This window comes from Xenopus laevis, chromosome 6S, assembly GCF_017654675.1.
Source record: "Xenopus laevis strain J_2021 chromosome 6S, Xenopus_laevis_v10.1, whole genome shotgun sequence".
NCBI classification, from domain to species: Eukaryota; Metazoa; Chordata; class Amphibia; order Anura; family Pipidae; genus Xenopus; species Xenopus laevis.
The window spans coordinates 113,854,295-113,872,047 of NC_054382.1; the positions used below are offsets into that span (position 1 = coordinate 113,854,295).

The 17,753-nt window shown below is 40.3% G+C and overlaps 1 protein-coding gene across 4 annotated transcripts in view; it reads left to right on the forward strand.

Annotated features, from left to right (window-relative positions):
* Positions 1-8,075: 8,075 nt before the first annotated feature.
* esrp1.S (epithelial splicing regulatory protein 1 S homeolog) overlaps positions 8,076-17,753 on the forward strand; it is a 51,625-nt gene continuing 41,947 nt past the window's right edge. The window contains exons 1-3 of one of the 4 annotated variants that reach the window (XR_001932134.2): positions 8,076-8,464; positions 8,923-9,051; positions 13,713-13,826. Coding sequence is in view for 3 of the 4 variants with exons in the window: in XM_018223867.2 (XP_018079356.1) it covers positions 8,330-8,464; positions 8,923-9,051; positions 13,713-13,826 (378 nt within the window). In the remaining variant the exon portion in view is untranslated. The remainder of the gene's footprint in view (positions 8,465-8,922; positions 9,052-13,712; positions 13,827-17,753) is intronic. The other 3 variants (XM_018223867.2, XM_018223866.2, XM_018223865.2) reach the window with 3 other exon arrangements.

Consider the following 17,753-nt stretch of genomic DNA (forward strand, 5'->3'; position numbering starts at 1 on the left):
TGGGTCTGTGTGTAGATGAAATATTTTTGATCCTCAATCTTAACCTGTTAATAGGTTGGTTGATTTGCTTTCACTAATCTTTCTTGGCTGTTTTACACTTATATCACACTCCTGTATCAGTTATTTGTACACATAATCAGCTTGACTCACATATCCCATTGAGTACTTCTGAAAAATTATATTTTCATTGAAACCTCTGAGAAAGGCTTGTGGTTTTCACCAAACTGGTTAGGTTAATCCAAATGTTTTGGCAATAAATATAGTGTTTTTATACAAACGGGCAGTCTAATCCCCCCCTGTAGGCATTGCTTTTGCTAACCAGGTACAGTGACATTGCGGGTTCCTGCAGTCAGACAGAGGGCAATTCATCTAGGGAATAAATGTTATAAATCGAAGTTGCGCTAGTGTTACTGCGCCAAGCGAAGCAAAGTTGCGATAGCGTTGCCTAATTTGCATACGGCAGAAAGTTCAATGGACGTATTTGTTGCAGCAAATGCATTACACTACACAAGCCTGGGAAACCTTAATAAAATAAAGTTGTTATATTGCCCTACACATGAGCCCAGTGTATAGTTTATGTGTCATATGTCTGGAAATGTAGGGGGGAAGCCGGTTACCCCTCAAAAAAAAAATCACGCTCTTTTTCAGCCTATCACCCTGAAAAAAGGAAACAACGCCATCGTTTTTTTGGACTTGGAAAAATTTTCAACCACTTTTTTAGGAAGTCCTCTACTCTATTGCGCTTCGCCTGGTCTGAGGTGGTGAAGGCAAGTCTGGCACAAGAGGTAACGTTCAGTAAAATCCGCATCTTAGTGAATTTGCGTAGTTACGTCCATTTGCCAGAGCGCAAATTCGCCAGGTGTTAGGGAGCGAAGTACCACTAGAGTCTATCTCCTTAGCTAGCGAAGTTACACCAGCGACCGCTATTAAATCGGCGAAATTCCGAAATGACGTCACACTGGCGAATGTTCGCCAGCTTTAGTCACTTCGCCCTTTAGTAAATTTGCCCCTATGGGGTAAATTTATCAAAGAGTGAAGTTCCACCACTAGAGCGAAATTCTGCAGCTCACAATTAATTTCTATGGGATTTTGAAAGGCATATTTATCAATGGGTGAAAGTGAAAGTTCACCCTTTGATAAATACGCCTTTAAAAATCCCATAGAAATGAATGGAAAGTGGCGGAATTTCACTCTAGTGGTGGAACTTCACTATTAACTTCACTCTTTGATAAATATACCCCTATGAATTTACATTAGTCTTCAGTGTTAGTCTTTTTTGCACTATTTATGTATTTTGTACTGCAGCTCTCTGGCTTGGAATATAAAGCCCTATCCGGTTGCAACGGGTTAATCACCCTACTATAGTTTAACTTTTATTATGTACATAAGCAGTGCCACTGTGGTGTAAATGAAGAATAGTTTTATTCAGCTCATGCCACCAGCTGTAGCAGTTTAGCTCTTTGTCAACAATATAATAAAACAGTCTGGCACATGATGAACAAGTAATATGCCGAATTTCTTATGCGTTTACATTTTTTTTCTTCCAGAATCAACTTCAGGCATATTAAAGGAAAACTATACCCCCCAAACAATTTCGGTCTCTATGAAAATATATTAAATAAAGCAGCTCATATGTAAAACCCTGCTTCATGTAAATAAACCATTTTCATAATAATATACTTTTTTAGTAGTATGTGCCATTGGGTAATCATAAATAGAAAATTGACATTTTAAAAAATAAGTGCCAACCCTGGGATCCTAGGATTCACTGTGCACACAAACAAACCAACCATACATGTTAGGTCACATGAGCCAATTAACAGAGTGTGTTACGTTTTCTGCTTCCAGACTTCTTCCAGTTACAGTTAGAGCTGCAGTATTACTGGTCAGGTGATCTCTGAGGCAACACACAGACCATCACAAAATGATGCAAAAGGAAAATATTTACTTAAATATATATTCCAGTTTGGTAAGATTCTTTAATTCTTTAATATGCCACTTAATATGATATAAACTATCTGTTGCTTAAGTATTCATTCTGGGGGCATAGTTTTCCTTTAAAAACAAGTAATTGGGGTTGTTTGCCTTTGAGATAACTGTTAGTATGAGAGTGATATTTTGAGATAATTTGCCTTATGTTTTCATTTTTTATTATTGAAGGTTTTTTAGTTATTTATCTTTTTATTCAGCAGCTCTTTAATTTGCATTGTAAGCAATCTGGTAACTAGGGTACAAATTACCCTAGCAACCATGCATTGAGGCTGAAACATGAATAGGAGAGAGGCCTGAATAGAAGGATCAGTAATAAAAATTAGCAATAACAATACATTTGTAGCCTTACAGAGCATTTGTTTTTTAGAAGGGGTCAGCGACGCCCATTTGAAAGCTGCAAAGAGAAAAAGGCAAATAACTGTAAAACTATAACAAATAGATAATGAAAAACAATTGAAAAGTTGCTTAGAATTGTAACATTCTATAACATACTAAAAGTTATCTTACAGGTGAACCACCCCTTTAATTAGTTACATTCTCATTCAAATTATAAGGAATGAAATAGGTAATCACTATTGTATTGTGTGTAATTCTACACACTACAATAATTTCGTTTTGTCACGTCAGTCAGTATTTTGACAGCCAGTGTGCTGACTGTCCTATTAAAAGGTATTGTGACCCTGGCTACGCTGGTGTATCTATGTGCTACGGAGCTGCGTATATGTATTAGCCTGGGAGGCTTGTGACACAATACAATGGAATGCAGGGCGATGGCTTTTATTCAAATCACTGGTTCTGGGCGTTGTTGCCAAAGGGAAACATTTGGTTTCTTTTGAAATACTATCTAGGGCTATTTTGCTTTTTTCCATTTGAATCAAGACTTCAAGATTTCTGTCTGATAAGCACATAAGTACAGAGGGGCTAGCGGGTCAACGGCGAGTAGAAAGGTTCTCCGTACTTTAAGGGCAGAGACACACGCTGCTATTTTGGGAGATTCACAAGATCTGTCTTCCCGTGGGCTAGAATGTAATTTGTAGGCGGGATGGCACTCGGAACGCTTCATTTTCAGAAGTCGCCTCACGAGGAAACTTCGGGCTACTTCAGAAAGCCGAAGCAATCCCAGTGCCAACCCTGCCGGCGATTTACATTTTAGCCGGCGGGAAGGCAGTTCGGGGAGATTAGTCGCCCAAAGAAGAAGCGATTTGTCGCTGGCCGACTAATCTCTCAAAATAGCAGCGTGTCTCTGCCCTAAGTCTGCCGGCAGCAGAAATAGTTGGCCAGGGACACCTGGGTTTGGGACCTCAAGCATTCTTAAGAAATCAGTGAGCCACACACAGAATGAGAGGATCATTGAGCCTCTTTAATTCTTTCCTTTAGCCAACATGAGAACTGAGAAGAGGTCAATGCTGGGGTTCAATATTCTTTTGTCAAATGGAATCAGTAGGAATGGGGAATGAATCAGTTTAGGATTGGTTAGTACAAAGAAGGGGGGGAGCTATGAAGAGCTATGAAGCATGGGTGGGCACTGGACAAAGATCTAATTAGTAGGTAGCTGTTCCCAGAACCCCTCGTCCCCAACAAAAGTGAGGTAATGATTATTGCTATTAACATGTATTTATAAAGTACCAATATATTCCATAGTGCTGTGCAGTAGAAGGGGGTCTCACCATAAATATGACTAATGATTGATACAGAAGGTAAATATAAGCCCACACTCACATAACAATGGCACTGGGTCCAGGTGAAAATGTTGTCTTTTTGGGTCCCTTGTCTTAAGATATCCACTCTGTCAATTACCTTGGGTTCATTTATATTGTTCCTCATTACAGTATGTGGGATTCTACATCGGCCCTTCTTTTATTATAAAGATCTAATGCTTTGTGACCATAAAGCCTTTCTGCCACAAATTCCAGGTATGACAAGTCAGTATAGCAGCCCACACTCACATAAGCTCAGTCAGATGAATTAAGCTAGCCTTGGACGCAAAGATTTGATCCTACGAATCTTAGATTTGTACGATTTTTCGTGCCATGGCGATCGTCGTTCAGATGATCGGACAGGTTGGAAAATTTTTGTCGGCTACCGATAATATCTCTGCCGATCTGACAATATCAGTGGGAAACTGTCACCAGCTTTTGTCAGACATAACTTTCGTACTATTGCTGTCAGGGGCAGAACATCGTCGTTCTTTTACTACTTTATTTGATCTGAATGGTTAGTGGCAGGTCGGGAGATGGCACCGAACGATCGTTCGTCCGATATGAAGGTAAATCTACACGTCTATGTTAAGCTTAAGGCTGTCGGTGGAGAATATCCTGTGTCTCTATCTATATTCCCTCCATTGTCAGTATAACTTTTAAAACAAAGAGAGACTTATCAGTTCTACAGGCAGTAAGGGAAAATTCCTACATTTAGTCTGAATACGTGTACAAAAAATAGATCCTGCCTTTCACTCTATGGAGAGTTTCACAGGCACAATATAATGTGAGTGCCCTATGTCTATGACAGAATTCCACCCCCAGACAGCTTGGCAACCGAAACCTGATGCATTTAAAGAAAAAATCCCAGTGTAAAAGCAAAAAGTTTATGATCTCACCAGTGGTAGGTGGGGTCTGGGTGCTCATGCCCCGAAACCTGAGCCAAGTTCAGCTTTTGAATGTACCTGTCCATGTCCACAATGATTCCTGCTGCCAATCAATAAATGCCATGCAGAGGAATGTAACTGATAGGAACACAGTCTGTCACAATCATTTCTTGAATCTCGTTGCACTGATATCTCATAAATAGGTTCTTTTTCATTACTAAATTTCGCCAGTTTCGCGAATTTCCCTCGAAATTAGCGATTTTGACGCCGGCTCCCATTAGGGTTAATGGATGTCCATTAATCAGCACTGGCTCCAAAAACGGAACCGTTGCTGGCATCAAAAAAACTGTGCAAATTCATACAAATTTGTGAATTTTCACTGGCGTCGAAACGCGCAAATTCACCGCAAATCTGCGCCTGGCAAAAAATTCACCCATCACTATTCACTACTCATCCGAGCAGCTTCTTCAGTTCAACTGACTGTAGTTCAACTGACTGGTGTGGGAAGTTCTCTGAAATTATTTTCTTCTCCCCAAATTTCATGGGCCCTGACAGGTTTAGTTAGGTGGAGGGCAGATGCAGCTGTGGGAATGGGAACAGTTGCAGGGGCAGATGGGTACTGGTGAGAGGGCATATTGTGCACCCAGACACATAACATTACTGGCATGGGGGCATTTTGACTGCTTCTATCATCCAGTGAAGAACAGTAGAGGTCAAAATGTGCCCCTCTGTCTAATGCTGTTGAGTGGCATGTACCTATTGGACCAAGATTGATCAATGACAGGCAGATCCAGGCACCCAAAAACTAAACTGAGTATTTTGGTGCCATCTATAGTTGGAAGTTCCTTGAAGCCACAGCAGTAGATTCTCACTGGAGTCGTCAAAAATTGAATTTCAAACAGGATGGAAAAATAGGTCACGTCAAACTAACTGAATGCATCTCTACAAGGAAAAAAGAAGATATTTAGACCAGGAAAAGCCAGTTTTACCATTGCCTTTATACAACATTGCTCAGCCCTGTGTCCCCAGATTAGGCCTTGTGACCTAAGAACAAGTTTTAATGAATTCTGCATTTTCCCCCATTTCTGTTATCCTGCTGAACTGCATTGCATAAATCAAAAATATAAGGTGACCAAATCTACACTTATAATAAACATGAGTGTAAGTAAGGGACCCCCCTCCACAAATTTTTCAGCCCCCCCCATGGAATTTTTGGGTGACCCATGATGCACACAAAATTGTGGTACAACTGCAATTATAACCATGTCACAGATGCCCCCCTTCAATCTCTCCTGCAGGCCTTCTACTCTGCCAGGACTCCACACAGTCACGGTGTCTGCACCCTCTAGAGTTGCTCTGACAATGGTAAATACATAGAAAATGGCCTGGTTATTAGTGGACAGCCTAGGAAAGGCTGTAGTAGAGACTAATGTAATGTTTGGTACCTTATAAAAAGGTTTATAGGTGCACTGGGCACTGGTGTAAAATCGTAAATTAACTTGAAAGAGTTCAGAATAGGGCAAATAAGTTATAAATGGGATGACAGAAAGTCATACTGGCACGTCCCTATGTCATAAAGCAATTATGCCAGCAAATGTTTCTCTTTTTATTAACTACAGTCCCCTTTCCTCTCCTTCCTCATGGTCAATGTGCATTCACATATATGGACTGGGCTCATTATACAAGTAAATGCACAGTATGAACATACAATGAAAGTGTCCTGTACTCAGAACAGCCAGAGGTATAAAACTGGTCATGCATTTAAATATCTGCTTGTTCTCCCGATAGGAAGTTTTATTCCAATCCCACAGACATTGGGCAGACAATGGTCAGGAAATAAAATTGTTCTGCTTGGACCGAATATGCAGCTTTTATTAGCCTGTGTAAGGGCAGCGTTCATAAAACAGGCAAAACATAAAGGCAAAAATGCATTTCTGTAAAAATGTGTATAGACAGAGATCTCATGTCATAAACAGTCAATCTCATAAACATTGCTTGTTTCCTGATTACCCTTGAAGTTTTGTAGGCGGCATTGTACAGAGTGTCAACCATCCCCATGTCATGAGGGAGATAATAATCCAGTCCTGGATTTTTTTTTTATGAAGTCTGCTTCACGCCAGCAGGAGGGCCCATCGGTCCTGCTGCCTCAGGGGCCCCCACACCACCCCCCGAGCCCCCCCAGCTGTAAGCCCCCTCCAGCCTCCCCATGCAAGTCGCAATCCTTTGATGGCCCCGCTCTTTTTCACTGCACAGGCCAGGGAGAGAGGTCAGGGTAGCAATGGCCGGGTCACAGAGGGAGGTAAGGAGAGCAACATTAGGGAGCATGTCTGGGCCGATGGAGCCCACAAGAGCCAGGGGCCCGCCAGGGTTTTTCCCAGGGTCCCACCAGCCCAGTCCGACCCTACAAATAAGCTCTTAAGTATACAATGGGATTCTTCAGAGCTTATCTATTATCTACTGTGTAGCATGTGCTTCAATGGCTGCCCCCATGGCTACACAGCACCGTGTTTATATAAACTATAGTTGAAGCAAACACATCATTTTTACCAATACAGAGCAACAGTGTATTATAATGTCGTTCCTGGAAAACATTTTAATTTTTTTGGTGTTACTGTTCCTTTAATGAGACTAACCTAGAATAAATGTATTTAGCCCATCCTGTTGTCTGTTTCTGACAGTTGAAACAATGTATCTGAAATGTATTCCAAGTCTGTTAATCAAGTGGCTTCTGCTACAAAAAAAAAAACATCCTGCTTTCAGTTACATTTAGGGTTCTTAGTTCTTACATGTGCAGTTTTTCCAGTGCTTCCCTGCGTTGCGCTTTCTGCAATCAGCGGCAGGGGAGCGCAGGAGTAGACGCACTCAATTATTGTGAAGGGGCTGTACTCACACAGACGCATGTAAGTGCCAAACGCACAGTGTCGGACTGGGACACCAGGGGCTCACCCAAAAAACCTTAGACCAAGGGCCCACTAATTAATCTTAGACCAGGGGCCCACTCTCAGTACTATTATTATTTCTCTCCTCACTCAACCTCTATATATATATCTTAGCAGCTTGCCAACATTCCTTAATTAAAACAGTTGTAAAGTTATTTGTTAAAAGAACTGTTTAGAAAGCTGCTTAGAATGATTTTTTCGTTATGCAAATAAACAGTATATATATATATATATATGTTTCTGTGTCAGTGTACAGCTCTAAGTGCCCTGCATTTATCACAAAAAAACCCAAGGTAACGTGTCAAGTGCAAATTGGCAGCAGGTCAGTAGTACCACGTTTTTCCTATAGGGGGAGCTAAAGAACACACAAACGATCAACCGCGAAGCTCTTGCCGGAAACATCCGAACAAACCTGGCCAGGTATCTCTTACCTGTAACACCACGTGGGAAGTGGGCGGGACGGACACATCCCAATGACAAGTCACCAGTCGTTGCAAGGCGCTTTGTAGGGGCGCAGCCTTGATGGTATTGGCTGTCACACAGGAGTGCAAAACAAAAAAAGAGGCAAAACCTGCCTCTCCCTCCCCTTCCCCCAACCTGGATCCTTCCTGCAGACTGTGTGCGAGTCCCCCCCTAGGGTGTCCTCTTCTATAGGTGGAGGTGATTCAAGGTGTAGGGTGGTGTCTGTTTTGGGCTCTTCTATTTCACTTTTAGAGGGGCCCAGGTGAAAGTATTTCTGTGTGTATAGGTAGGCTTCTAGTTTTTCTTTTTTGTGGGATATAGTTTTATCTTTTTTTTTTGTTACTTTTCCACCATGACTGCTGTTTCTCCGGATTACCTGGTGGTTTTATTCACAACAACTGCTGGGGCCAATGGGAGTAAATTGGGCTCAGATGAGAAAGAGGTGATTCAGCTGCTGTGGAAAGTCATTAATCTGTCCAACAAAAAGGTGAGTTTCATGGTGTGTTTAATACCTATCCTTACTCTGTGATACAGGCACCAAACCTGTGTGCAGAACATCTATGACAGATATTGCCAAATTTTGTGTCTGTGCAATGTTTTTTTTTTTTTTTTCCCCGGCATGACCTGCTGAGTGTTATAGTTGGACAACAGGTGGTAGAATCCTAATCCCCAATAGTTTTAAAACTGCGGTTAACCCTTTCAGGAGCCCCATATGACAGTTGAAAGGATTAGTGTTTCGCTGAGGCTCTTCAGTTCTTGCTGAACTACAATCCTCAGGTGTTGGGTTGTAGGTCAGCGTAAAGCAGAGGGGTCACATGTTGAATAATGTGGGGGATGTGGTGATGTATCTCCGGTGCAGTCGGCATACACAGGACATCTAAAGATGAGGCAGATGTGGAGAAGGGACTAGTTGGTCTGATTTGTGTGTGTCGTTCTGTGTTACAGGTGGGGGAGCTGCATGAGGTTACAGTCAGACCTGATCACCTGGAGCTGACGGAAGAATGTAAAGAAATCACGCGGATTGAAACAGACGGCCTGTATGTGGCCCCACAGTTGGAACAAGCTCTGCAACAGGTGATTTTCCTTTTTTTGTGGTTAATGCATATTCTTTGGGAGCCCTCAGTGAGTTGGTTTAGCTGGAGGGTCGCAGGGCAGGGTTCAGGTGGTGTTTAATCAGATTCAAGCACTCACCTGGGCACTATAAATCACTGAAAGCACACATTTAGACAGATTGTAATAGAAGGTCACTGTTGTAGTTGCACTACAACTCCCAGCAGCCTTTGTCTGCCTAAGGGAGGGGTTAGAGTTGTATGAGCAAAGTAGGTAGAGACTGATGCGTCTGTTTTATGATATATCTATATACAGAGTATATTCTGGTACACGTTGCATATAAACCCTTATAGAGCCGGGCTTCCTCCCACAGACAGACAGACAGACAGTCATTAATGGAACAGGTGTCTCAGGCTACACAGATACCCACCCATAATCTGGGTGCTGCTAATCACACAGGAGCTCAGATCCGGGTGCTGCTCTTCCTGGAGGAGGGACCTGACTGCTCATTCTTTAGTCACCTCTTTGGGAAGTTCAGTCCCCGGTGGTGCAAAGCTCCAGTCCTGTTTGTTCTTCCTGCTGACGAGACGTAGGGAATGAGCGTGTCCTATTAACCCATTCCCTGCGGGGACCCTCCAGTAAACTGATAACCTGTGGAACCATCTTTTTTTCTTTGTTGCTCTGCACCTATGGGAATAGAAAGCCGTGATTGTACACCTTGTATTCAGCAGCATTTCCCTCCACCATCATGTTATATAATAAAACAGGGCAGTCCAAAGAAGGCTCAGGCTGAAATGCATCATCCTTTTAATATATTGTAACCCACTTATGTGCCGTATATCCAATTACATGACCTCCATTAAATCAGGGGAAACTGTCTTCCCTTCATTTCTTAATTTTAAACTCCTCATCCCCCTCCCCCACGCCACCTGTTTAAAAAAAAAAAAAGAGAAAATCTAGGTAAGCCTGTGCTGCAGGGGTGGGCGTCAGTTAGTGTAGTTTATACCTGTGTGACATCTGGGTTTTCTGCTCTGTCTTAGGTCCTAGTCCTTAAAGGGCAAGTCAACCCCAAAATAAAAATTTGCCCAACAAAAAGAAAATATTATTCTAAGCAACTTTGCCGTATACATTCATTAAATTCATTTTCTATGGTTTTTAAGTTATTTGTATATGTATTGCTATTAAAAGCAGAGTTTGAACCCTTTCTATTCTCTGCCCTGATGTCTCAGACTGTTAATACCATGTTAAACAAGGCAACTGATTAACAAACCTGTCTTTCTCGGGGAACCAAGACTATTGTAACAACTGGGAGTTAAGCAAATGCTGCTTTCAATATCAATTGTTTTTACAAATAACTTTGCTTACCGAAAATCAGTAATGAATGTATATTGGAAAGTTGCGTGGAGGATTGTTTTCTTTTGTTAGGCAATTTTTTATTTCGAGGTTGTCTTGCCCTTCAATTCCAACTAAGAAAGCCAGTACTAATCAAGACTAAAAGTTTGATAAGGCTGATTCTGACTGCTTGTCAATGCGGAAGCAAACACCTACAGAATAATAACCCCACGCTGCAGTGAAAATAGCTAAGCAGCAGTGATGCACACTGGCTGCACTGGTTTCTATTCTGCCATGAAACACATCTGAATAGTTGCTATTCAGGACTGAACTATTTTCTTATTCTTTATATTTCCTTTACAAAAAAAATGGTCTGGTACCATGGCCTGTTAGAGTAAATCTTGTACACCGCAGTGTAGGCCGTACTGGAATTTTTGTTGTAGGACAGGCATTGCTGCTTTTTCCCCCAAAGTGTGACATCTAAATAGGTAAAGTCGGAGGGTCATAATTAGCTCATACCTTTAAATAAGATCAATTAATAAAAACAAAATTTAAATAATTGCTACTGTGAAGAATGCATTTCTAAGTGTTCTCCAGTAGACTTGACCTGTTCAGATTGAATTGTAGCAGTAGAGAATTAATGTAACAGATTTGACATAATTAAGCTTTGCAAGAAAAAACTGAAGCCCAATGAAATGTCACCCCTCCTAACCTGAAGGGAAGTGGAAAACTGGTGCATTTCTAACTCATTGCTGGCATAAGAGAAGTATTTGCTGTGACCCTATGCCATGTGGGTGACTTACAGTTGACTACTCACAGTAGGTAAAATAGGTTTCATTGTTTTCTATGGAACAAGCCACATGGTCTTTAAACGGTATACCATAGACTGCCTTCTCATTAAACAATACAATCCATTTTTTCCGTTTTATGCTTTCATTTTCTGTCTGTGCAGCTGTCTGGCATGCAGCTTAACAGTTTAACTAGCTCTTCTATCAGCCACGCAGTGTGTGTGTGTGTGTCAAGTTGCAATTCAAAATTATTTGTCTGCAATCTATAAAGGCCTGTCAAAAAAAGGGCCAAAAACGCTGGAATATAGCCCCCAGCTCAAAAGGGCACATAAGTCAAGTCCAAAAAAATATATTCCAAAACATTCTCTCAAAGTTAAAAAATTTACTCTTTATTCAGCATAAATATTTAAAAAGTAGGCATACAGACCAATTGATGCTCCACGTTACGCGTTTCATGCCCACAGGCACTTATTCATAGGCTATTCAATTCAATGCCTATGAATAAGTGCCTGTGGGCACGAAACGCGTAAGGCGGCGCATCAATTGGTCTGTATGCCTACTTTTTAAATATTTATGCTGAATAAAGAGTACATTTTTTAACTTTGAGAGCATGTTTTGGAATATATTTTTTTAGGACTTGACTCAAGTTGCAATTCAGCCTTGTTAAAACATTTGCTGCAAAGTCAATACTGAGTGCAGATAGGCATGTCATAGCTGTACCAGTGCAGTTTATTATATGTGTTGCTCCCTTTTAAGTGCTGAGAGTTTTCAAAAATCTACAGACTGCAAAGATAAGTTAACCACATTTACGTGGTGGCATGTTTGTGCTAATCTGACAGTTTGGCACCTAGGTCAACTATTGGATCATAACCGGCTATAACCATCTCAACAAAACCAATGTTGTCTTTGTTAGACCTCTTTGTGCAGTCGATCTAGACTTCATACGCATGTATATAACATGCCTTTGTTTTCAAGCAGGTCCGGACTGATAATTAAAATAGGCCCTGGCATTAGAGGTACACAGAGGCCCAATCAGCACTCACAGAGGCCAAAACAGCCCCCACCAGCCCACTAAATAGTGACTTTCTATGGCACCTTATAGCAGCCCCTCTGGCATTTGCCAGTACCCACAGATTGCCAGTCCGGGCCTGTTTTCAAGAAACCACTTCACCCACCTACATGACTTTATCTGCTTTGAATTTGGCACATGGTGCAGTGCAATCAGCAGTGACAGCGACACACCCCTCCATGTGAGTAACGACTACTAGTATAAGATAAATGCAAGAAAGGGGTTCAACGCAGCAAATCCAGATGGAACAGTTTAGAGGAAGCCCTAGTTAACGATGTAGAGCTGTTCATTATGATGAATGTAAAGTCCCTTCCAGTTTGTTCACATTCCTATGTGTTTGTTACTGAGTGTGATGAAACATCTTTTTTTTTTTAAAAAAAATCTTTGTCCTTTCAAATAATATATATATATATATATATATATATATATATATATATATATATATATATATATACATACACACATACATACACACACACACACACACACACACACACACACACACACACACACACACACACACACACACACACACACACACACACACACACCACACACACACACACACACACACACACACACACACACACACACACACACACACACACACACACACACACACAAAAACAAATGGCGATATATACACACAAAAACAAATGGCGCTCATCCCTTTTTATTGGTGCACATGGGTGAGGCTTGATCTACATACTGCATGGGGCGCGTCAGCTTATACAAACTTAGTTACTACGTTAGTTAATTTGTGCAAAAATAGTTTTTTTCTAGGGGGCTATGTATTGGAGTGCTGGGGTTAAATTGTGCATGATCTATTTCTATATATCCAGGAAGACCTTCGGCAAGGCCCAGAGTGGACCGAAACTTCACGTTGGCTGTACATGCTCACATAAAATAAATACAATATTTCTATTTTTGCACAAAAGCCCCGGTGTTACTGATCTTCTTGGATAATGTATGATACTTTACCTTGCACATGGGCATACAGTGGAAGCGGTGTAGGAGATGAACCCTAGAATACATATGCAAAGACAATAATCTTAGGTGCCATCTATATAATATTAGGTTGTACAAATTTGTTTTAGAAAATACCAAGATTTCTTTCAAATGCTATTTATTGAAAATTAGTAGAAAGAAAAATCTAGTCAATGTCTAAGACTGGGGTACAGTATATGATTAGAAAAAACGAAATATTTTTCCTTAAAGTCACTAATGAGTACATGGCAAATTTGTTTTTATGCCAGTAGAATCCTGCACACTGTGATGTTCATTCCTAATTTTTTAAGGGGACAAAGTGGTAAAAATGTTATAAAAAAATGCCATGAGGATATCTGCAGAATAACCGTTTTAATGACGTCTCCTTTTTTATTGCACATAAGTCTAGTGCTAACAATGTATGACTATATATAATTTTATTGTGACATCATAAATTATTATTTTGCCACATTAAATGTTCTAACATATGTTTGCCTTTTTCTTTCCAGTTCAACCAATCCGTAGGCAATGAACTGAATATTGGTGTGGGTACTTCATTCTGTATATGCACCGATGGGCAATTCCATGTAAGACAAGTTCTTCACCCTGAAGCATCCAAAAAGGTAATTCAGTTGTCTTGTATTATACTTCTGTATCTTCTTGAATGCCTACTGTGATTTATAAGAAGTCACCGAGGCCGATGATAAAACTGACGGGATCAACATCAGATTGAGACATTAACTATGCTCCTGTTCTAAGAACATGACTATGGCATACCTCCCAACATTTGGCATACTATATAAGTTAGACATTTCTTGTTTGTTTTGTTTTTTTTGTTTTTTTTTTGATAGCTTTAAATTATAGGCATCTATATTATTATATTATACTATATTAAGTAATTTGTTCAGTGGCTGTAGCTTTGCAGTGTATTATTGTGTTAAATACAAGTTTCCTGCTGTTGAAACCAGTGAAACTTCCCATACAATCTTTGCTGAGGTTATTTTGTTAAAGGGCATAACGGCCTAGAAATATAAGGAGAGTATTGCATGGAGTAAGTTTCAACAGCCATTTTACAGTCCAATGTGTTCCTAAACTATCCTTTTGCCAAAGTGTTTTTCCCATCCATGCCAAGGGCTTAGATGAGAGCCTGTACTGACCATTCTGGTGAGGCGTCTGCTTCTATGCCAACAATTTTAAATGAAAGGCTACATTATGTTATATTGTAAAATGTAATATTTCTAGCGAGTATTGTATTTGGCACAGTGGTCACTCTGATAGGAGGATCGGATTGTCTGTTATATAAACTTGTTTGGATAGCAGATGGATATCTGTAATTCAGAACATATTTGTTTAGAAGTGCAATAGAATGGATCTTGCTCACTGTTGGTAGAATATATGGGGGGGGGGGACCATTTAAACAATTCTTTACCTCCCCCCCACCCCATAACCGTACAAGAGGCAATGAATGGGAGCTGTAACTAGGGTTGCTACCTGGCCGGTAAAAATGATGGTTGATCCCAATGTTATTAATAGGGAAAAAAGATAAATATATAGGAAGGCCAGTATTTTTTTCCAGAAAAGGTGGCAACCCTAGCTGTAACAGGTACACAAAGAATTCACTTCCTGGATGGAGGGAGGTATGTATTACTTAAGCAAATCTATCTAGAGCATAGAGAAAAGAAGTACAACCCCCCTACCTTCCACACACCAAACCAATTTCGAATTAAACAAGTGCTTAGTGCAATAAATAAATAGGTTGAATGCTAAAATACTCGCAATTGCTTTCTTGTAAACCGTATCTATGTGCTTAATTCCGTAATTTAATGCTTATAAGAACATTTAAGGTGTTATGTGCTAATTCATTCCATGAAGCAATTCTTAAATTACAATAGGTAAAACACAGATCGATCACCATTAAGTTAATACTTTTAAATTGCTAGTGCCCAAATCAAATTGCAATCTCAGATTGCCATTGTGCCGTGAAAAATCAAATCGGTTTTATCAAGGACAGTCAATGCTGTCTGGTATAGGAAGTGAATTAATAAACCAAAACCAGCATTTGAGAAATAAAAGTAGGAAAATTGAAAATAGTGAAGAGGTGAAGTCCCAATAAACTGCTGCCTGGTTGTTTTCCTCGGCCCTGGGACCCCACACGGGGACAAAGTAGAACACTGGGGACTGCGGTCTCAAGTCTACCTTGCTACCAACCTTAGAAGGAGAGCTGAACTTCCCTATAAAACCACAAATCCACCAGAGCCTTATAATAAAAGAGATTGAAGAGGTACAAATGCGGGAAATTTGGTTAAAATCTTCAAAGTTATAAAAGCAGTATTAGGAATCCAATCCAAATATTAAAGTGCTTGCCAACACGCGTTTCGCCTTTGGCATTGTCAAGGCAAATCACAAAGAAATAGCTTATGAATTAAGGGTGTTGGGGGTAACAGGAGCGCCCCGCAGACAATATACTATGTTTTAGCAGTTTACCTTGGTGGTAGCCAACACAGCTGTCATAGGAAAGATTATTTTAATGAGTAGAAATAAATGCAGTCAATTGCCTGTCTTTTTTTGTTGTAACCAAGAAACAGCTGGCTTAATTTGAAATATATGTTCAACCATGGAAATTCAGGGCTGCTAGTATAAGGTCACTGATTTTGTTTGACCCCCTCCCCATTACAAGAAAATATCATAGGTAAGAACAGATCAGCGCAATTAAAGCATGAAGTGAATATTTTTATGGCTATTCTCATTCATATCTATCTAAGCACTATCCCTATGTGCGTGCGGAAGGGGCAGTAAGGGAATGTAGAGTCGCATCACCCAGAGTAGAAATAACCCAATACTGTGTGCCTCCGCTCTTTTACAACCTTCACTTGGGTGCTTGTGGTACACAAACACATGATTCCTTTGAATGTAGCACATGGTGTTGTCTCATACAATATATGTATTTGTTTACTAGCCTGTTCATGAACAGCCTCAATTATCTGTTGTTTGGCAGAGACAAACCAAGACAAGGTGTGTAACTCTAAAAGTGGCCATATTTGTTAAAATTCTCAAATTATTGTGAGGGTAGCGGGCACTAAATGATCGTGCATCTAACAATAATATTCATTATTTACTGTGAAATGTATCCATTGTCCAATTGTTTGCATGGCCAAGCAGGCAGCTACCCACAGTTTTCAAAGTTTCAAATAGACAATATTGCTTGAAATTGTCCTTTTCTTTCATTATTAATGTACGAGTATATACCCTTAGGTTCTGCATTGGTTTACAGATTTAAGAACTTTCCAGGTGGTGGTTTTAGTGCTTTTTGAAGCTGAAATATCAGTCTTTATTGGTTCTTGTAGGATCCGTGTGGAAGTTTCTTTATTGAGTAGAGTTCCAGGTTTAAACTACTGCAATTTGTACTCCAAATGTCAAAACAAAATGTTCCCCTGCACTTTAATAAAGGAGTAGTCTGGGAAACTTTATATTTTTTTGCAGTAGCTAATATTTAATTTAAATAAAGGAAAATGGCTGAAAAGTGTGACTGAATTCTCCCGTTTGCTTCCTTTATCTGTGCTGCGCATACTCATCCCATCTCTCTGTTCTTGATGGAGCACTGGGTTTTGTCTGTGTCCTGGTTGTGCAGGGATAGAGGAAAGTGAAATGCTTAGACCATGTTTGCCAAGCATGATTGCTTTCCCTGCCCAGTGTAGTGTTAAAATTACCTGAGCTGCCCTAAACATTCAGCTGGAACAAGAAGGAATTGTTTCTTATCATAAACTGATATGTGTTTTAGTTGGAAAACTTTAGTGTCCTGTGCAGAGAGAGGTTGCAGCTTTTTCTCACTTGGGAAATGTTTAAACATCTGCAATTGAATTGCTTCTAAAATAACAGAAGGTCACCTTTATTTGCAATTTATATTTGAATATATATTAAATATATTTGAATAAGGCTCATTATGGTTGCAGTAGGCTAGCCAGAGGTTCTTGAGAAAGGAGAATTTCTAGAGGCAGGGTTTCTTTAATGGTGCATGCAAGGTCAACTATCCTAAAGGCCATACACAGAGACATTGCCAAACAAGCCGATCTCTCCCCAGTATGCCCACATTAAGGTGCTTGATATCGGGCTGATCCAATCATGGGCCCTAGGGCCCAACAATTTGATCACAATGCAGCCAATACGAGAATTCCGATCTAGTGACTGTATCAACAAACAGACATGGCCACGATCCAACGGGATTTTTTACCCTGCCCAATTGACATCTGGCCAACTTTCAGCCAGATATTGTTCGGGGAAGCCAATCGGAAGGCCCCAGACATGGGCCAATATTGACCTGTGTATGGGGGGCCTTTAAGGCTATGGGGCATGTAGAGATTAGTTGCCCGTGGGCGACTAATCTGAAAATGGTTCCCCACTGTCGGCAATGTAAGTTGCTGCTGGGAAAACGTATGTACCACTTTTTAGTTTTGTGTTTTTTACATCACAAAGAAAGTTAGGGCTACCTGGCAAAACTTAATTAAACAATTAATATATTAAATACCTATTGGTGAATAGATATTATAAGGATC